This window comes from Dreissena polymorpha, chromosome 3 (assembly GCF_020536995.1).
Source record: "Dreissena polymorpha isolate Duluth1 chromosome 3, UMN_Dpol_1.0, whole genome shotgun sequence".
In the NCBI taxonomy this organism is placed as follows: Eukaryota; Metazoa; Mollusca; class Bivalvia; order Myida; family Dreissenidae; genus Dreissena; species Dreissena polymorpha.
Window position 1 is genome coordinate 19168112 of NC_068357.1, and position 22788 is coordinate 19190899.

Here is a 22788-nt window from a genome sequence, read left to right on the forward strand (position 1 = left end):
AATGGATTTAAAGCATGTGCGTAAAGTCTCGCGGTCCGCTTAGGCTAATCAGGGACGACACTCTATGCTGTTATGGTACTGTTCGTTTAAAGGAAGTCTCTTCTAAGCGAAGATCATGTTAATGCGGAAAGTGTCATCCCTGATTATACCTCAGTCACAAATAGACACCGATCACCGTCCGATCAGCGGCCGACGTATTTTTCCGCTCATCGGGCTGGCGATGATCGCACGGAAACCGGGCCAATTTGTAGCATCGTGCGGCGTCCGGATTAATTTTAAGTCTTACTTAAAATTTTACCCGACGTCGAGCCCGGGAAGGACCGAGTTGAGATCGAAACAAGATAGGACGATCAACGCACGGGTATCGCCCGGCGATCGCCCGACATCGGATTAATTGAACGTGTATCGGCAAAAGTAAAGGTATATCCCAGAAGCATATACATCGGCCGGCGACCGTCTGATTTCCGGAGGGCCTCCGCACGATGCCCGACGGACGCCGGACGATGCTCGTTATGATACACGTACAATGAATCCGATGTCGGGCGCACGCCGGGCGATAACCGTTCGTTGATCGTCCGATCTTTTTTCGATCTCAACTCGATTCCTTCCCGGGCCCGATGTCGGGTACAACAAACTGGGATATAAAAATGTTATCCGGACGCCGCCCGATGCTATGAAATGACCCGATGTGAGCGCGATCATCGGCCGGCGCCAGCCAGATGAGCGGAAAAAAACGTCGGCCGCTGATCGGACGGTGATCGGTTTCTATTTGTGACTGATGTTTTAAACTTTGTCACTCATCGGACGGCGGACGTGTCCAGTCATCCCGATGCCTGGAGATCGGACACATCGGCCGGCGACCGGATTATTTGTATCTTAGGCATTAGCCTGTGCGAAATGCACAGGCTTATCTGGGACGACATTTTACACACATGCATTAAACCCCGTTTTCACAGAACGTGGTTTATTTACTTCACAGCCGCCATTTCACAGCATGTACGACATACACAGCTCCGACGACGATGCTTACCTAGCCCGACGCCGACCACGTGACACGCGGTGCCTTATAATCGCGACCATAGCCGCCGTCATCGTCGCTTTCGTCATAGGCATTCTTATCGGTCGCTTTGCCGCGTGTCCAGAACCCGAAGTGGGCAATGACGTAACTGGGGGATTTCCGGAAAGCGCCAACTATAGTTGGATGAAAGATGGCGATCCGACAATATCTCGTCTGTTGATTGACGGCATGAAGGCAGAAAATATTAGAAGTAATCTCAAGTAAGAAGAGTCAAGTAAACACTAGCCATTTTTATATTTGAGCCTGGCTGTGGGAAAACGATTCTTAATGCATGTGGGGAAAATGATGTAAAAGATTACCGCACATGCGCATAATCGGTAACGACACTTCGCTTTTACGATATTTTTCGTCTGAAGGAAGTATCTTTTTAGCAAAAGTCCAGTTAAGGCGGAAAGTTTCGTCCCTGATAAGCATTTGCAGACTGTACATGCTAATATGGGACGATACTTAACACACAAGCATTTGATCATTCGAATCCTTATTTTAAAGTATTAATGAATTAAGTAGTTAAAACACGGTATCTCATCAATTATATTAGATCACATTATTTTATAACCATTTAAAGATTGAATTAAACCAATCTACTTTACAACATGGTAATGCACAGTGTATAAACGACAACATGGTAATGCACAGTGTATAAACGACAACATAGTAATGCACAGTGTAGAAACGACAACATGGTAATGCACAGTTTAGAAACAATGTTAACGTAAACCACATGATGTAATTGTGATACATGTAAATGCATACTTACTTCAGAAAATCACATGCTTTGAGGATATTTGATGAACGGCGTTTCGTATATATCATATATTTATTGTTGAAGTAATTGTCTCTTTTTTCGACAGTTGATTTAAAAAATATAACAACGCTATTAAAGCAAAACAATCATAAAGTCTTCTGTCATTTACTGAGAATAATAACTTGTTTGTATCAAAACAATGTCTTATTATGACTTGCACAATGTACACGTTAATCATATAATGTAAGTACATACGTAATGTATTTCAGTACAGTACATTTGAATATTATATGCAAATACATTGTGTTACTTCAGAATTTTTAAGTATGTGTATTTGTTTGAGGAGGATGAACTTACATTTAACAACGAGTTTCTTTAATTCAATGCATATTTAATAAAAATGTAAATGTTAAATTTATGTGGTCTTGTTATCAATGCCCAATATTTCCACACAAAAAAAAACGTCTATTAAGACATAGCTTTAATGCAGTGTTCGCATTTACCCATTGCAAACAGCGTAGACACAGATAAGACGCCGCATAATGCGGCGTCTCATCTGGGTCTGCGCTGTTTGCTTAAATGAATTTCTTTATGGAATATTCTAAATATAGAAATAAATATACTTGACACCCCTAATTTTGGAAATAAATTGATCCAATTTAGAAGAATGGGAGAGTCCACTAGGCATAAATGGGTTAAACATAAGATACTGAGGTATTTTTCCTTTGCAAATGTACAAACAAGAACATTTTATCGTTCACAGGTATTGCTTGATTTTTAAAGACAAATGTAAATCAAAATATTTTAGGACTTATTGGAAACACTCTAACGACTTATTTTGATTGTTTATCAACAGTGTGTACCACTTATAGGGCTTCATTTCACAATTTTGAATTAAATGATTTTATTTTATTTGATTATAACCTGACTTTTATTGAAACAACTAGCTTTTACAGAAAAATTAAATCTAAGCATGTGTATAACTAAAGAGCAGCTTGTAATGGTTTGATGTGATGCTGAAGGATTGCTAGCGCATAGAGTATATGCTTATTGATTAAAAAGCTATTATCATCATTTCAGAAAAGACAATATTAAACAAATTTTAAGGAGTGCAAGGTGCAGAAGTGGACATGTTATAAATTATTTGTATACAACAGCATGAACTGAAAATACAATTTTTACTGGGATTATTTGTTCTTGCCTTCGGAAGATATACATGTTCTAAAAAGGTTTTGTTAGAGCCTTGTACCATTTTGTGTATTTTTAAGGCGTAGAGTTGCACCAAGTCTTTTGAAATGCCAGCACGATGAAAAAGAAGGGCTTTACATCGTTCACTATTTTGATTTTTATCATGTCTGAAAATCGGGCACAAAAACATCTGGGAAATAAAATTGGGCAAGATTTTGTATGTATACATGTAAAGTAAATATAACGGAGTATCCTGTATTAAGATATGATGACTACTATGTATTAATACAAGCAATTTTTTAATAACCAATTCGGCCTTAATTTAAGTAAATGTCAACAGATGGTATAACTTTCATCATTAACACAAGCAATTTGTATTACCAACCTGGCTTGAATAGGTAAATATAAGAAATATTTTATTACCAATTCGGCTTGAATTTAAGTTAATGTCAGCAGGTAGTATTACTTTTTTTCCTTTCATGTCATTATATTTTGAGAATTGAGAAACAGAAAAATTCTTGTAAGACAAACACGGCAACAACACGAATTTTGAAATTATACGAATGTCGTGGTTAACTAAATATCCTTAAAATATTAGGGAGGTCAGCATTTGTAAACATGTTCCCAGAAAATCCAGTATCTCGCTTGTTTAACCCATTTATATCTATCGTCCAGAAAAAAGGCCTTGGCTAACAGCGTAGACCCTGATGAGACGCCGCATGATGTGGCGTCTCATCAGGGTCTGCGCTGTTGGCTTAAAGGAAATTCTATAAGAAATATTCTAAATATAGAAATAAATATACTAGACATCCCTAATTTTGGAAATAAATTGATCCAAATAAGAAGGATGGGAGAGTCCACTAGGCATAAATGGGTTTAACACTATGAAATGGATAGATGTGATGAAAATAGCAATCGAAACTCTTAATTATCGAACAGGATGTTAACAGAGAAGCCTCATCTGAGCGGGACCGAACAGAACCACGAACTTGGCCGGAAGTTGACGGAATTCTGGACGGAAGTGGGACTCGACCACGTGACATTAACGCCTTATAAAGTGCAGCTCTCCTACCCTAACGAGACCAGTCTAAGCTATGTGGAGTTGCTGGACGGAAACGGGAACTCCGTGTACAAGTCCAACCTGACCGAGCCCGTATTGACCCCCGAAGAAAACAAACCGGATGTGGTACCGCCGTTCAACGCCTATTCTCCGCCAGGCAACATCACGGTGACTAGAAGTTGCTTATTTTCTGACGCATTTTAGGCAGCCTGCATGTTGTTGCAATTGTCTTCGTGAATGAAAAAAGTAATTAACAACAGACAATCCGCCAATAATTTTTCGATTAATTCCTATATTGCTCGAAGTTTAAAGTTCATTGACAAAGTTCATAAATAGTTATTTATAATGAACTGATTTAATATAAAAAATTTCAATATTAACTCTTCCGATGTTATGAGGAATCATTATTATGTTAGATCATTTTATCACTCAATCGACTAATATTAGACAGTTATGTCTTGAAATACTAATGTTCAAAGCAAAAAATACTTGCTTAAATGTATAAACATAAGTAAAAGTTATCTCGCAGAACAATATTTTTCAGGAAAAAACCCACAGAAAAAGTAATTCAAAACCTTACCGAGGCAGTGTCTAATACCCCCCGCAACTGACCTATATCCACCACCCGTCCTAAATAGCATGCTCTATACTGCGATGGTCTATGCATATAGGCGAATTGAGTATCAATATTGCATGTTTTCGTATTGATTCGGCAACACAATTTTATCCTTTTTAGTCTATAAGTCACTCTAAATGTGAATGCGTTATAAATAGGGACTGTATGTATCATACCGCACTTGCGCAATTTTAGGGCCCGCGTTATTTACATGACGAAATCGAATTATCGTGCTATGTGCATACTGCTTTATTATTATTGAATGCTTTTTAATTGCATGTCATGAATAAACTTCCAAATTAAGCACGTGAGTCATCTTTGATTTTTAAAATAAATTTAGATCACTGCGATCAAAAGGCGCATTACTTTGCTCCCTCATTATGTCGTCAGTGTAAAGCCTTTACATTAGAGCTTTCTTAAATCCATCAAGACGTATTTATCTATAAATGAAAATAGAAATATAAAGATCTATTTAAAGACATTGCATCACGGTCCCATTTATGCCTTGCGTCTAGAAATAAGATCTTGGCAAACAGCGTAGAACCAGATGAGACGCCGCATGAAATAAATATACTAGACATCCCTAATTTTGGAAATAAATTGATCCAATTTAGAAGGATGGGAGAGTCCAAAAGGCATAAATGGGTTTTAAAAAAGCTGCTTATTATTGAATGAAAACAGCACCGAAAACATTATGTATAATCAACTTGAGCGGTTCCCAATTTACTATCTCACTCATCCTCGCCCCTTAAAATAACTATAAATCAAGCTCCGTATAAACAAATGTGCAAATTGTTTGCGTTTAACAAAAAAGAAGTTTCTTTGGAAAATATATGTCATTAAATATCATTTCAAAACAGTTTGAACAGTTTAAGGGGTGGGCCTGATTGAGGCACTTTTTTCAATGTGGCGGCACGACGATTGATTTCCTGATAATGTTTTATAGCAAATGGAATTTTCAAGTTCTTTTCTCACGATTGTTTGCATTATTCCAACGATCAATCAAAGCAAGAACGCGCTATTATTATTCCATCATATTCTCGTCACGTTATGCATTAATTTCGTTTCAAGATGACGTTAATTAAGTTATATACGTGAATAAAGTCATAGACGTCAATGGTATACATGTTTGTGACGTATTTAGAGTAACGTCGTTAACGTCATATTAACGATGTATTTTAGGGCGAGATAGTGTACTTAAACTATGGACGGGTCGAGGACCATCTATACCTGGAACGAAATACGTCCCTAACCGTGAAAGGCAAGATTGTACTGGTCCGGTACGGCAAGATATTCCGCGGTGACAAGGTGAGCACCGCGGGTTTATTTGAGCCTCGCTCTGGATTTCGGGCTTGAATGCATGTGCGTTAAGTGTCGTCCCAGATTAGCCTGTGCAGTCCGTACAAACTAATCAGATACGACACTTTCCGCTTTTATGGAATTATTCGTTTACATTTAGTATCCTATGAACAAAAATCAAGTCTATGCGGAAAGTGTCGTCCCTGATTAGCCTGTGTGGACTGCACAGGTTAATCTGGAATGATACTTTACGCACATGCATTGAATCCCCAACTATCCAGGTCTCAAGGTAATACACCATTTTTAAGTTTTCATCAGAAGCGGACTAAATGAAAAATAAGTTATGACTTATACCTTGTTATTAAGTTTAAGACTTAATGTATAATTGGTAAAGTGAGTCTATGTAATACATATACAATTTATACGTATATGACACATACATGTACAATTTATGCATCAGAATCATACAGTGCGTTCATACTTTGAGCATTGTTAGTCAAAGCATTTAATTATCTCGTAATTTAAATAGGTGCGTCAAGCAGAAAAACGCGGGGCTATAGGGGTCATACTGTTTTCTGATCCTGACGATATCACTTCCGGTATTGTGGACAAGGTGTATCCGGACGACTGGTGGCTGCCCCCTTCCGGCGCTCAGAGGGGATCTATCTATCTAGGGGTCGGGGATCCGCTTACACCTGGGTACCCCGCAATAGGTAATTTGAGTGAAACCTGTACCAATTCTAGCTCCATGAGATGCTGCACGAGAGGTTATTCTGGTAAGTCTATTACAATCGGCGTGCTTCGTTAGTCGTGCTTCATGTTTCCTAAATGTTTTGTTTGTTATCACTCTAGAGGCATTTATTTCATCAAAACTTGATGAAACTCGGTCAAAATGTCTATCTTGACACTATCTGGGCATAAAACAATGTCACCTTGTCAACATATAGAAAAACTGTTTAACACTCTGGAGGCAACATGTTTGACTCAATCTTAGGGAAACTTGGTTAAAATGTTTATGTTGACTAAATTTATGCCGAATTCAAAACAAATTCACTTGCGTCCGAAAACTAGGTCACGAGGTAATTTTAGGAAAACCCTGTTACCACTCAAGAGGGCATATGTATGACTCGATCTAAATAAATTTCGGTCAGAATGATTATCTTCACATTTCATAGGCCGAATAAGAAGAACCTGAGTCAAGGGCGTTCAAAAACTAGGTCATCATGTCGAGTCTAATAAAAACACTATTAACACAATACTTTCGACATTTATGTCTCGATCTTTACGAAACTTGGCCAGCATGTTGATGGTCACCAGGTCAAATTCGTATTTCAAAAAATAAGGTCACCAGATAAAATCTGAGAAAATCCTTAAAACCTATCTAGAGGCCTTACTCATGGTTCAATATTGATGGAACATGATCAGCATATTCTTCTTGACAATAGTTTTTATGCATTTGAATCTCTGTAAATTGCATTGAAACTGATCTATATGTCATATGTTTGTTAAACCTTGTTTCCACTCTGGGGGGGGGGGGGGCAACATGAATTTCCCGAGCTTCATGAAACTCGGTCAGATTTTTATCTGTTTAATATCTACCATGAACTCAGGTAAGCTTAATGGTCATCGTGGCCCTCTTCTGTTCAACTCTTAAAACAAGGGCATTAATGTATGTATTGCATTGGTCAACTCAGCGTATTTTACCTTTAAGGACGTTCATTTGAAAAACATCGAAAGCAACATCAGAACTGTAATTCATAAAATAAAAGAACATGAAAGGATGTTAAAGTGCGCCAAACAAAAATGGCAATTGTTTTTTTTCGCTTATGGGAGGAGAAGTTATTTTACGGATCGATGTATATATTTTTGTTGTCAGAATATCTTGCATAGATGTGATTTTTGTGTAAATTTTTGTAAATAAGTACTGCATTTGTGCCTATTACATTTAATACAACATTTATTGCCAATAATGCAAAGTTAATTCTTTTAATTAAAGGGGCCTATTCACAGATTTTGGCATATTTTGAAGTTTTTTATTAAATGCTTTATATTTATAAATGTAAACATTGGATCTTAAAAGCTCCAGTAAAAAATCAAGAATAAATTTAAGAAAGGAAAAAAAGTAGCCGGTACCAGGGCTCGAACCAGTGACCCCCGGAGTCCTGGAGTTAGTCTGATCAAAAGTAAAAACGCATTAGCCCTCTCGGCTATTGCGCCGGGTAAACACAATTAAATTATTTTATACCTTATATAAGCAATCTTCGTAGTTTCGTAAATTTAAACGACAACAACAGAACTCTCCAAATTATTCAATCGTTTCGCGTTGCAACGCTTTATAATTTTTAGGTTTTCAAATCGTCAAAAGATACATATAATGGCTATATTGGACTCTGGTAAATGTTCAGTAATACTGTTACCTCACAAATATCATAACTAAAACGAAAATTTGCGAATCTGAAACAACTTTTTACAATTTTGTCAATTTACCAAACCGTGAACGGATCCATTTAATAACTGATCACAGGGACTGGGCAATAATAAAATATCACAGGGACTGGGCAAATTCGCGAACCGGTGAAACTTTCTGGTTTTGTATAAGAACAAAACTTCTTTTTTCCACTATCCTGGCAACCACCTAGTTACTAATAAAGGCGCTATAGAGCGCGAAGCGCGACACGTATTATTAATTGTAATAATGAGTGTTGATAATGGAAGCAGCCGCTTATCAATGAGGAGCACCGTCACAGCACCCCAGTCTCATTACTATCAAGTCCTCCTACAGGTTTTTTTTCAAGAACCACATATCGAAGGCCGCAGGCCTGACCCGTATCTTGCCAGTGGTATGGACCCTTTGGTATGGACCTTTAACCCCGCTCACTATCCAGCGTTTAAACTTCCGGGTTTACATTTAAACCGACTATTAATAGCTTATTAATATCTTAGTTAGAAGGTGATTTTTCAAGCGGTTCCGTAGTGTAGTGGTTACACGCTCGCTTCACATGTGAGAGGCCCAAGGTTCAAGCCCCAGAAGAATCAACTTATTTTATTTGTGTTCTATGTTTACTTTTTGTTTTGATGTAGACATTTTAGTTTAAATAAATATGCTGTTTTATTGTAACCATTTTTTGTTTTTATTATGCCCATGAAATATATGTGTGAGAGGGTGGCGGGTTCGTAAACACATTAAAACGTTTACAGTGTTTTCATTTCAATGAGTACTCAACCCCAATCGTAAATGAGCAACGTTAGAATAAATTCAGAATCATCTCCCCTTGAAGTTGAGAAAAATACGAAATTACGCTTACAAGATGAAGCAGATTTTTTAAAACCTACACAGTTCTGTTCCATTAATGAAAAATGCACACGGATGCCAGTAAAAAAGGAAACCAATAATCGGCCAATATATAAATATTTACAGTAGAAAAAAATCGTTCCATGTAACTTCATTGAGTGCCTTTTACACTGAAATTCCCGACGCCCTTTGATGCTTTGCATCAATACCTATCTTGTACTAATATATAATACATCATACGTTGTTGCATCCGTCCGAACTGAACTTATTTCGGCAACAATGCATTTGCTATAAATAACCCTTATGAAATAGACAATTTTTTTCGACACACCCATATTGAAAGACTAAATAATAAAGTGTTATGTGTCAGCACTAATACATCGCATACATACATATAGTTGCGGTTGTTATTGAGTATTCATGCTTCGAATTGTATCAATGTGCATATTTCAGAGAGCGCTTACCGGAAGAAGGACCCGGATGAGTACATGCCCGGTATCCCTTGTCATCCGGTGGGTTATGGGATAGCGGTGAAAATCATGGAGTAAGTGATAACCAGTTATACATAATCAATCCCTGTTCTGAGAAAACCGGATTTGATGCATGTGCATAAAGGTTCGTCCCAGATTAGACCGTGCGGTCCGCAATTGCTAATCTACGACGACACTTTGCATTTTCTTGTAATTTTCGTTTAGAGGAAGTCTCTTCTTATTTCAAGAATTTAGTTTATTCGGAAAGTGTCGTCCCTGAAACGCTTGTGAGGTCTGCACAGGCTTATCTGGGACGACACTTTACGCCTCTGCATTAAGCCAGTTTCAAAGAGCAAGGTGCATTTGATTTATACACGCTCTCCCTTGGCATATAGCTGTGGTTTGATGTTTCTTTATTTAAGGTTTGACTGTAAGAGCAAATATTGAAGATTAACATTTAAAGTTTAATGTTAAATGTTCAGTACTGATTAAGTTTATTGTAGATTAGCACCTGTGTAGTCTGCACAGGTTAACCATGGAGGCTACTTTCCGTGTTTGTTTTCGTTTAACGGAAGATTTCTTGACGAAAATCCAGTTTAGGCGGAAAGTGTCGTCCCTGATCAGCCTGTGTGAACTGAAAAGGCTAATCTGGGACGACATTTTTCGCACATGCAGTTTAACCCCGTTTTCCCAACTCACATATTCTTAACGTTTTCACTATTTCAGGGCGCTGGCAGGCATAGAAGTCCCGATAGACTGGCGCGGTAAAATGAATGTAACCTACAAGTTCGGCGGCAGCTTTAATACAAACGGCTGGTATGTTGACAATTCATATGTTTTAGTAAAACGAACACAGAAATGTCTACTTGAAATTCTCAATGCATTCCGTCATTTTTTAAACACGTTGAGGTGCATATACTAATATGCATCTTAAACCTCCAACGTACGGGGTTTTAAAATAGGATATACATTTATTTACGTGTGTATTTTTCATATAAAAACACATAGTAAACATTAACGATTTGTAATGCCTTACTGTTTACGATACTGACAAAAAACGTCATTGCTGAATTATTATGAATTTGTTTAATCGCGCACGTTGTACAATTGTATAAGTTGTACAATGCACTGTGGCTGTTTACATGTAACAACTTTAAAGTTATGCTTTTGTTTACAATTGTCTATTTCTATTTCTTTTTCTTCTGCTCAAATGCATATACAAACGTACATGTGGCAATTATGGTTAGATATTTGTTATCTGATAGTAAAATGGTCCAGCTAGTATCACATCAAGCAAATATTATTCTGTATCTGTCTTGAAATAAAAGCTACTGAATTGCTTGACAGGGGTCCAGGTGCAATGCTAGTCACGTTCTGAGAAAACTGGGCTTAACGAATGCGCGTAAAGTGTCGTCCCAGGGACGACACTCTCTGCCTTTATTTTTTTTTCATTTAATTGAAGTCTCTTTTAGAGAAAATCAAGTAAAGGCAGAAAGTTTCGTCACATACTAGTCTGTACGGACCATACAGGCTGATCTGGGATGATTAATTTACGCAAATGCATTAAGCCCTGTGTTACCAGAGAGAGGTTCATGCGTTTATAAACATCCAATCGACAGGAAGGCCCATATATTTGTGTCCACTGCCCCCAAGATGGTGACCACATACAATGCATTCGGGATCATTCGAGGAGCCGTCGAACCAGGTGTGTAGGCGTAGACGTGTGTGATCATCCATTCAAATTTATACAAGATACTGTTTAAGTTGCGTTTCGGGGAAACAGGGCCTAATGCATGCGCGCAAATTGTTGTCCAAGATTACCCCGTCTCTGCAATCCGCATATTCTTATCAGGTACAACACTTTCCGTATAGACTGGTTTTTTGTCTAGAAAAGACTTCCTTGAAACAAAAATCCCATGAAAGCGGAAAGTGTCGTCCCAGACCAGCCTGGGCGGTCAGCATAGGCTAATCTGGGACGACATTTTAAGCACATGCAATAAGCCCGGATTTTTCAGAGCGTGGCTGATATATTGATGCCTGTTGTCATAATGTTTATGCTTTGAACAAATGTTGAAACTGGTGAGTGTGTTATAATTATTTTCCATGTCATCCCTATGCATAATTATAAGCGTGCACAAGTCTTGTGTAACTGGTAAGTTTAAAGAACTTAAAAATGATTAAAAAGCATTGTTTTGAGGAAACTGGGCTTCATGCATGCGCGTAAAATATCGTCCCAGACAGCCTGTGCAGATCACACAGGCTCATCAGGAACGACACTTCCCGCTTTTAAGGAATGTCTCATTTAAAGGAAGTCTCTTAACCAAGTCCAGTTTAGGCGGAAAGTGGCTTCTCTGATTAGCCTGTGCGGATTGCGAAGGCTAATCTGGGACGTTACTTTACGCACGTGCATTAATTTTAGTTTTCAGAATGAGGCTCAAATTGTGAGTAAGTTCAGATGATATCCTATGTCTGTATTGTGAGTAAGTTCAGATGATATCCTGTCTGTATTGTGAGTAAGTTCAGATGATATCCTATGTCTGTATTGTGAGTAAGTTCAGATGATATCCTATGTCTGTTGGATGTAAGTTCAGATGATATCCTATGTCTGTTGGATGTAAGTTCGGATGATATCCTATGTCTGTTGGTCAGTTCAGATGATATCCTATGTCTGTTGGTAAGTTCAGATGATATCCTATGTCTGTTGGATGTACGTTCAGATGATATCCTATGTCTGTTGGATGTAAGTTATGATGATATCATATGTCTGTTGGATGTAAGTTCAGATGATACCCTATGTCTGTATTGTGAGTAAGTTCAGATGATATCCTATGTCTGTATTGTGAGTAAGTTCAGATGATATCCTATGTCTGTCGGATGTAAGTTCAGATGATATCCTATGTCTGTTGGATGTTAGTTCACAGGATATCCTATGTCTGTTGGTAAGTTCAGATGATATCCTATGTCTGTTGGTAAGTTCAGATGATATCCTATGTCTGTTGGATGTAAGTTAAGATGATATCCTATGTCTGATTTGTGAGTAAGTTTAGATGATATCCTATGTCTGTATTGTGAGTAAGTTAAGGTAATATCCTACGTCTGTATTGTGAGTAAGTTCAGATGATATCCTATGTCTGTATTGTGAGTAAGTTCAGATGATATCCTATGTCTGTATTGTGAGTAAGTTCAGATGATATCCTATGTCTGTATTGTTAGTAAGTTCAGATGATATCCTATGTCTGTATTGTGAGTAAGTTCAGATGATATCCTATGTCTGTATTGTGAGTAAGTTCAGATGATATCCTATGTCTGTATTGTGAGTAAGTTCAGATGATATCCTATGTCTGTATTGTGAGTAAGTTCAGATGATATCCTATGTCTGTATTGTGAGTAAGTTCAGATGATATCATATGTTTGTTGGATGTAAGTTCAGATGATATCCTATGTCTGTTGGATGTAAGTTCAGATGATATCCTATGATTGTATTGTGTGTAAGTTCAGATGATATCCTATGTCTGTTGGATGTAAATTCAGATGATATCCTATGTCTGTTGGATGTAAGTTCAGATGATATCCTATGTCTGTTGGATGTAAGTTTAGATGATATCCTATGTCTGTTGGATGTAAGTTCAGATGATATCCTATGTCTGTTGGATGTAAGTTCAGATGATATTCTATGTCTGTTGGATGTAAGTTCAGATATGTTATCCTATGTCTTTTGTATTAAACGGAGTTCCTTATAACTTATCGGCTGTGTGTTGCTATACAGACAGGTACGTGCTGGTCGGTAACCACAGGGACGCGTGGGTGTTCGGCGCCCTTGACCCCAGCAGCGGCACCGCGGCCATGATGGAAATGTCAAGGGTCATGGGTAACCTGTTGAAGTCAGGTGGGAGCACGTAGACGCGTTTTAATCCTTCTTTTAAAACTTTATTCTATTTTACTTTTTGGCATTGACACCCGGCTGTGGTTTCTATTGTCAAAACGTTTAGTCGTATGCACGGAGTAGCTACACTTATCAACGGCTGAAAACAACAATGCTTACACCATTTTACACAGTGAAGTACTCGATTTATGGGCCCGACATTCCTTAATCAAAGTCTTCGATAGGCAATTTTGATTATGAATACCGTATCTGAAATACTTTACGATAAATTACAAGCGCATTTTACTCGTAAATCCATTATTTGATTCTCGCTCTGGGAAAACTGGGCTTCATTGATTGCGTAAAGAATTAAATGTAGCCTGTGTAGTTTGCACAGTCTAATCAGGGACAGCATTTTCCGCTGTTCAGCCTGTCTTCCTTGTTGAGCCTGTGCGGACTTGACGCAAATGCATTAAATAACGTTTTCCCAAAGCGATACTGCATTGTTGACTGCAGTGTGTGTGTTTGTAGGGAAATGGCGACCACGGAGAAGTATAGTGTTCTGTAGCTGGGGAGCGGAGGAATACGGTCTGGTCGGCTCTATAGAATGGGTCGAGGTAACTTCACGTCTTAATAAGACTTGATCTGGAAAAACTTGACTTAATGCGTGCGCGTCAAGTGTCGTCCTTGATTAGCATGTGAAGTTTGCAAAGACTGATCATGGACGACACTTACCGCCTAAACTGAATTTTCATTTGAAATACTTATTTTGAACGAACACCTCCCAGAAACGGAAAGTGTTGCCCTTGATTAGCGTACGCGGGCTGCACAGGCTAATCAAATACGACGTTTAAGCACATGCATTAGCCCCGTTTACCCAGAACGAGGCTCTAAGGATGGGGATAAGGATTATGATAGAGATTTTGTGTGGGGTTGATGATGATGTGACGATGGTAGAGTTGTTGATGATGATGATGGCAATGGTGATTAAAAAATAAAAAAAATAATTTTGCTAATTTGGATGATATTGATGATTGTGGTGGTATTGATTTTGGCGTTGTTATTGTTGTTGATACTGATGGTGGTGATGTTGATGATATAGAGGAGCCCTTAGCAATGCAAAGCAACACCTTTTGGTATTCCGAACAAAAGTTGGATGGAAATCTAAAAGGGGTGCATTAAGTCTTGTTATGAGTCAGCATCACGTATTTTTATCTATTTATTTTCATGTTTTTATTTTTTATTTAAAGAACGAACGTATTCATGTGTGTACGTTTGTAGATGTATATATTCATTAAGCGTCCTACACAAACAGTAATCCGATAATTGTTTATATTACAGTAATGATCTAGAATACACAGTTGAAAGGATAGTAAAATGTCAAAACTCTTGTGATTAATGTATTAGCTGCGACGATATAAGTGCATACTGAACAGTGCCTTAGTATAAGCGTTAGCGGCATTTTATAATACCTAAATGCACGCGTGTAAATGCCAAACGAACGATACAAGTAAATGCGTTAGGTCAAGTGTGCGTCGTTTATTGAGTTTTTCGAAGCAAAAAGGAACCCCCAAAACAGCCCATGCGTGCTATGTTATATATACCACTCAAAGCAGACGACATGGTCGGCTATTTCAGCACTACACCAAGGTGCTATGTTATATATACCACTCAAACCTGACGACATGGTGGACTATTTCAGCACTACACCAAGGTGCTATGTTATATATACCACTCAAACCTGACGACATAATGGACTATTTCAGCACTACACCAAGGTGCTATGTTATTTATACCACTCAAACCTGACGACATGGTCGACTATTTCTGCACTACTCCAAGGTGCTATGTTATATATACCACTCAAACCTGACGACATGGTGGACTATTTCAGCACTACACCAAGGTGCTATGTTATAAATACCACTCAAACCTGACGACATGGTGGACTATTTCAGCACTACACCAAGGTGCTATGTTATATATACCACTCAAACCAGACGACATGGTGGACTATTTCAGCACTACACCAAGGTGCTATGTTATATATACCACTCACACCAGACGACATGGTGGACTATTTCAGCACTACACCAAGGTGCTGGGTGCTCGCGCTGTGGCCTATCTCAACGTCGACATCGCCGTGGAAGGTACGTCAAGGCGTACATTGTACGCCGGCCTGTTTCGCATTTGGTCTGGATTTTGTCCATTTTCACTAGTAATTGAGTCTCGATCTGAGAAAACGGGATTTCATGCATGTTCGTAAAGTGTCGTCTCATATAAGCCTGTGCGGTTCACACAGGCTAATCAGGGACAACACTTTCCGCCTAATTTGGATTTTCACTAAGAATAAACTTCCCTTTAACGAAAAATAGAAAAAAAGCGGAAAGTGTCGTCCATGATTATCTTTTGCGGACCGCACAGGCTGAACTGAGACAACACTTTACACGCATGCATTAAACTCCGTTTTCCCAGAACGAGGCTCAATTTCACTTTTTAGTTTAAAGTTTGCATTCACAATTAGTGTAAATCATAGACTGACCGCATGTGTTATCAAATGAGAAAAGAACGTGTATCATCAACTTCAGCATAAATTTTCACATTCCCTGAAACTCAGCTTTTTTTGTTAAAACTATCTTGTTCATTCTTGATAAATTATAAATAATCCTCTACTTTGCATCCACATATTTTTTCATATACATGTGTATACTAAGTGACACTTGTTAGAAATATCTTTCCTACGCTGATATAACTGTCTAATACATCCTTCCGTGAGCCCTCTGTTCGTTCCTAATTAACCGGTCACTGTTCTCTATCGCAATATATAAATATAAACAATATTATTCTGAATTATAGTATTTTAAGTATGTTTTTTTATTAAGCCTTTATATTTTCTGTTTCCTCTTACCGCTCCGCCCCTCCATTATTTGGTGCCGACTCAAAACTTGTTTTTTTATATTCAATGATCAATGGTTGATCATTTTTCGACAAACGATCATATTCTCGAAACAAAACCAAGAGGATTTGAAGAGTTTTGTCATTTAACAACAGTTGAAAATAAATTATTTTTTGACTAAAGTGAAACGAAAATAAACATTTTGGCCGACGAACCTTACCTTAACTGTTTGGAGAAGTAAGTGGAAACGAACAAATGTCCCTCGTCGCGAGAGAGCGGGATGTAATGCATGTGCGTAAAGTTTCGTCACAGAGAAGCCTACATAGTTTTCACATGTTAATCAGGGACAACACATTCCCCTTAATTGTATTTTTCGTTTAAAGTAAGTCTCTTCTCAGCGAGAATCAAGTTAAGGCGGAAAGCGTCGTCCCTGATTAGCCTACGCACATACATTTAATCCCGTTTTACCAGAGCGAGGCTCGAAAATATTGGCCATATGTGTGCAGGTAACTTCTCACTGCGCGCGCTCGGTACGCCCCTGCTCTACCAGTCGGTGTATTCGGCGGCAAGGAAAGTTTCCAACCCCAACCAGGCGGAAGTGGCGGCTGGCAGGACCTCGGTGTACGACACGTGGTTTAATACATTCCCGTGGCAGGCATATGACAGACCCGAGTGAGTAGGTCCATAACGTATCTCATAACATGGCGCTGAGAATTTAAAACACGTTGCTGTTACCGTTTTGAGTTAAATGTCGTCTTATGGTATTGTTTGCACGTACGAAGGTGTTAAATATTATGTAAGAAACTAATTATTGACTTGCTATATGCATACAAATAGAGCGCTGTGTTAAAAAGCGTGGTAAAGTGAGTGTATGAAATACTGGACAGTAAGCATGACATTATATATGTCAACACGTTTCATACGTAAATAAATATGTAAAACGCGTTTGATTAAAATACACCTTTTGTCAATAGTTGTGGTGTTTCATTTCTTTAAGAATCAATCTCCCTGGGTCCGGAAGCGACTACGCGCCATTTCGAGACCGCATCGGGGTCGCAAATATTGATATCCGGTACACCTGGAACAAGGTTCGTATTGAAGCGACTACAACTATGCACAACTACAACCTCGTATGTAAAAAGAAATCTTGATACTGAACCAAACGCATTTGCCGAAAGTAGTCATCCCAGAGTAGCCTGATGTGTACTGGAAAGTGTCATCCCAGAGTAGCCTGATGTGTACTGGAAAGTGTCATCCCAGAGTAGCCTGATGTGTACTGGAAAGTGTCATCCCAGAGTAGCCTGATGTGTACTGGAAAGTGTCATCCCAGAGTAGCCTGATGTGTACTGGAAAGTGTCATCCCAGAGTAGCCTGATGTGTACTGGAAAGTGTCATCCCAGAGTAGCCTGATGTGTACTGGAAAGTGTCATCCCAGAGTAGCCTGATGTGTACTGGAAAGTGTCATCCCAGAGTAGCCTGATGTGTACTGGAAAGTGTCATCCCAGAGTAGCCTGATGTGTACTGGAAAGTGTCATCCCAGAGTAGCCTGATGTGTACTGGAAAGTGTCATCCCAGAGTAGCCTGATGTGTACTGGAAAGTGTCATCCCAGAGTAGCCTGATGTGTACTGGAAAGTGTCATCCCAGAGTAGCCTGATGTGTACTGGAAAGTGTCATCCCAGAGTAGCCTGATGTGTACTGGAAAGTGTCATCCCAGAGTAGCCTGATGTGTACTGGAAAGTGTCATCCCAGAGTAGCCTGATGTGTACTGGAAAGTTTCATTTAAAAGAAGTCTCTTCTTAACAAAACTCCAGTTAAGGTGGAAAGTGTCTCCCCTCATTGACCAGTAGGGACTGCACTGGCTAATCTAGGACGACAATTTCTGCACATGAATTAAGCGTGTGCTACGAGAACGAGGCTCAAATTTACAGTTGACATAATAACGTTAACTACTTGTCGCGTTAAGAAACGCAACGATATTAAGTGCCGTTTGGATTTAATCAAACATTTTCTTAGACATTGTACATATGACACATGTATATAAATTCATTTACAAAATTTTAACTAAATATATAATAAACAAAAATAAAAACGATGCAGACTCTAGTGCTCCATATTAAATAAAAGTCGCGCTATTCACCTGACGATCCGGGTTTAACACATACATATACTGGTGCAAAAGTTTTTTAAAAGCTAAAAATCCTCACATCACTGTAATAACTACATCAATTTTCAATCAAAATTCATTCTGATCGAACTCACTGTTTTCAAAGGATTTCTTATAGTCGATAGTTTGTTCTGTTTTTATGAACATGTTACGAAAAAGAACATTTTTAATTGCTTATACTGAGTATATAAGGTACGTTTAGGGAAAACTGGGCTAAACGCATCGACAAAAAGTGTCGTCCAATGACAAGCCTGTGCAGATTGCATATTCTAATGAGGGACTACAGTTTCCGCCTACACATGATTATTTAGAAGAGACTCCCTTTCTAAGGGACCTTTTAACAGGTTTTGGCATGAATTGAAGTTTGTCATAAACTGCTTTAAATTGATAAATGTAAGTATCGGAATTGAAGTGCTCCAGTTAAAAACTTAATAAAATTAAAGAAAGAAAAAAGGATTCATCAACTGGGCTCGAACCACTGACCAGTGGAGTAAAAGTCTCACGCTCAAACCACGCGGCCATCATTGCTTATATTGTATTTGATGTATTTTATGCTTTGTATAAGCAATCTTCGTAATGTCATAAAATATAGCGATAACAACAGAGCTCTCCAAATAAGTAAAAATTTCGCGTTGAAACGCTTTATAATTTTCAGGTTTTTAAATCGTCAAAAGATGCATATAATTGATATTATCGAGCATAGGAAACTCTCAGTATTACTGTTTCCTTCCAAAAATTTACAACGAAAATTTGCAAATCTGAAACATTTTTTTTTTCAATTTTATGAATTCAACAAAATGTGATAAGGTCCCTTTAAACGAATGATTATATGAAAGCGGAGTGTCGTCCATGACTAGCCTATGCGGACCACACAGGCTAATCAGGGACGACACTTTGCGCACATGCATTAAGCTCAGTTTTCCAAGATCGACACTCGCGTGAATTTTTGCAATATGTGCTACCAAAGACCTCTTGTTTCAGAAAAAAATGAAGCTGTCGGCATACCCTATGTACCACTCGGTCTATGAAACCTTCTACTTGGTGGATAAAATCATGGATATAGGATTTAAGGTAATGCAGAGGCGAGGAGGTGGATAAAATCGTGGATATAAGATATAAGGTAATGCGGAGGTGTGCAAAGTTGACACACCAAACTACCAACCGCGCAAATAATACAATTATGTACACTATGTTTTGATGTGCTTTATCATTTTTAGAACACAAATACATTACGTGGACTCACAAATACAGTCTCCGGTATAAATCGTTGTGTTTATGGGCTGTTTTCAATTCTGTGTTTTAACTTTTTCACAATACCTTTGTCCAGTATTCATACATGCAACACCTGTGAACGGATGACATTGCTTCGTTTGTGTAGTATCGCAAGTACAATAATTTCATGTCATTCTGCAGTGCAACTAAGTGGATGATTGTGTACTGTATTAAATGCACTGCAGTTTCAATAAATTAGTTTAGTGAAAACCCTTATTTATTACATTGCAGAACCACATGGTTTATCGCAAACCGTATTTGATACTTTGTCGTACCACACGGTGGGTGATCGCAAACCGTTTTTAGCATAGTTGCGGTTACGCAACTATGCTTATGTTAGAGCTACATTTCGAAAACCGACATGGAACGGTTGACCATTATGAAGCCTTACCTGATCAACAATCAGACGAAATATCTATTTAATATAGTATATGGTAATTCTAACATTTTTTTTATTTAGAAACGTTTTTCTAACGTTTTCTTCCAAGAATATTGCTGACACCGTTTTTAGTAATTTTTCTAAGACCGTTTTACGTGAAAAAACCTTCTAAGAAACTAAAACAAATTTCGTTCGTAAAACAATTCTGTTCTGGTTGATAGTGATCACACCTACTTTCTATTTCCTTTGTTTACTGTTCTGGGAGAGGTCAAATTCATTAGTCCCTGGTTTAAGGATATGAAGAATTTCATTGGTTAATTATAAATAGAAATTAACATATTCTCAACAGGAAGTTGGGCATAAAGCACTTTCATTCTTTTTAAATGTGTAAAAACATAGCGGAGTACGATGAATGTTTTCTGATTTATTACATGGATTCTGACCTGCCTTTCTTTGGATTTAATGAAGTAGAGTTTGAAAGTAATAGAGATGTGTTAATTGAAATTTGAAATGATTTACTTTGAGCCAGAAATTAACGTTACGAGTAGAGCTAACGGTTTAAATGTGGCATCGAATTTAATGGATTCGCGCTAATTCTGGACGAGTGTTGTGTCTGTAAAATATTAAATGGAATGCCGTAAATGTATCAAGTCGGAAAAGAATACGGATGGTAGGATAATGATATGCGTGAAATAATGTTATTCTACGTATTTATTTTCATAGTTATGTCATTTTGTAACCATCCACATTCGTCACGATTTGGAATTCCCGTTTCTAAAAATAGAACATTTTGGTAGCATGAACCAACCAAGGGAGCGACTCGTGATGTCAGAAATTGTTAAGGTTACAATAAACTAAATAATTGAGTCATGAATAATCGAGTCATGAACTCTCTAAACCAGGGACCTATACTGTATAGGTCCCTGTCTAAACGAATCATCATATTTTCCTCGAAGGCATGTTTTACACTTTAGACTGTTGTTCTGGTTTTATCGTTTGGAGATATTGATAGAGTAAGCATAGGTGTTCACTATTAAATACCTGAAATAGGATAAAGTTAGAGATTAAAGTAAAAAATGGTACTGCAAAAGGTTACAATCCACTAGAAAACGGCCAAAAAAAGTAGGTGCAAAAACAGTCGATTTTGATTTGAGTCGAATTCTTTTTTGGTTTGAACATGACATATCTTTTTTATTGATTAAATCGATTCAGCTAAGAATGCCCGTCAAGAAAAGGTATGGTTATGGGGGTCTCTATGTGCAAAATGTTGTATTTATTTTTGCTCAAATATGTCACTTTTACATTGAAACATATAAGGAAATTATTAAGTATATTTTGACATAAACATTAACTTCAGCAGCAACTTCCCTGTATCTTGCAACTATGCTTTCAACGCCATCGGCGCTCTCGTTGTTAAATGTCAGTACCACACGGTGAATGATCGTAAACAGTATTTGTTACCTTGCAGTACCACACTGCCCTAGGTCAGTTATGGGTGGAGATGACCCGCCAGTTGGCTGATGACGTCATTCTGCCCTTAAACGTCTCGGACATGGTGAGCCTGATTAAAGACCAGACGGATAACCTGCTCACCAGGTTCGGTCAACTCATGGAAAACAACGGCACTGACACAGGTGTGTTTTCACGTTTGTCACTGAAGTAAAATCAGAATGGTAATTTCACCACGCCGGGTATACGGATACTTTGATAACAGATGGCACTTTGATGATACCAGATAACAACAAAAGCCACGCGCGAGAGTTGATTTCTTCAGCTTTTTCGCATTTATGTTTTGTTCATTTGGTTTTCAGACACGTAGCATTGTTTAATCGATTAATGGTATAGTACTTCGTATTGTGGAGCAAGAAAGTCGTGAAAAAAACAGTGGATTATAAAAAAAGAGATGAAATTTCATCGATAATAATCATGATTTCGATGACCAGTACGTATTTCAACAAAATAAAAATACTTCAAGAACGTGCCAACTAATCGAAATAAAAGATCAATATGTCCATTAATGTTACAACATGTTAAATTTTAGTTAAATAACGTATTTGAGGAAATTCAACTGTTTTAAGAGTCGATTGCCAAATGTGCATGGACACTTCTTTTACCGATCATCGCAAAGACAATGGCACTTCGATTCCAGATAACTCAACACTTTTTACCAGATATAACACACTCTATTTAGTGAATCAGAAATGCAGAATTCGCGGTGGAATACTGCTATAGTTAGCAGGCAATAAATAGAAATGTACGTACTAATGCAAATTAAAAACGAATTTCCGAAACATGTTCTTATCCCTTTGGAATATGATAATAAAAGGGAAAGGGAAGTGCTTCCTTACAAGTAGAGCTCAATATAAAGGGAGTTTTCCAATCTCTTAATTTTTAGCTCATCTATTTTTTGAAAAAAAATTATGAGCTATTGTCATTACCTTGGCGTCGGCGTCGGCGTTGGCGTCC

General features: G+C 38.0%; 1 protein-coding gene across 4 annotated transcripts in view; it reads left to right on the forward strand.

Moving 5' to 3' along the window:
* Positions 1 to 22788, forward strand: part of LOC127873188 (glutamate carboxypeptidase 2-like) — a 33323-nt gene that overhangs the window by 1224 nt on the left and 9311 nt on the right. For 2 of the 4 annotated variants that reach the window (XR_008046044.1, XM_052416919.1), the window contains exons 2-15: positions 980 to 1278; positions 3951 to 4239; positions 5870 to 5995; positions 6516 to 6699; positions 9732 to 9822; positions 10475 to 10564; positions 11368 to 11453; positions 13515 to 13634; positions 14142 to 14227; positions 15697 to 15760; positions 17013 to 17178; positions 17504 to 17594; positions 19653 to 19742; positions 21791 to 21956. Coding sequence is in view for 3 of the 4 variants with exons in the window: in XM_052416919.1 (XP_052272879.1) it covers positions 995 to 1278; positions 3951 to 4239; positions 5870 to 5995; positions 6516 to 6699; positions 9732 to 9822; positions 10475 to 10564; positions 11368 to 11453; positions 13515 to 13634; positions 14142 to 14227; positions 15697 to 15760; positions 17013 to 17178; positions 17504 to 17594; positions 19653 to 19742; positions 21791 to 21956 (1933 nt within the window). In the remaining variant the exon portion in view is untranslated. The other 2 variants (XM_052416922.1, XM_052416920.1) reach the window with 2 other exon arrangements.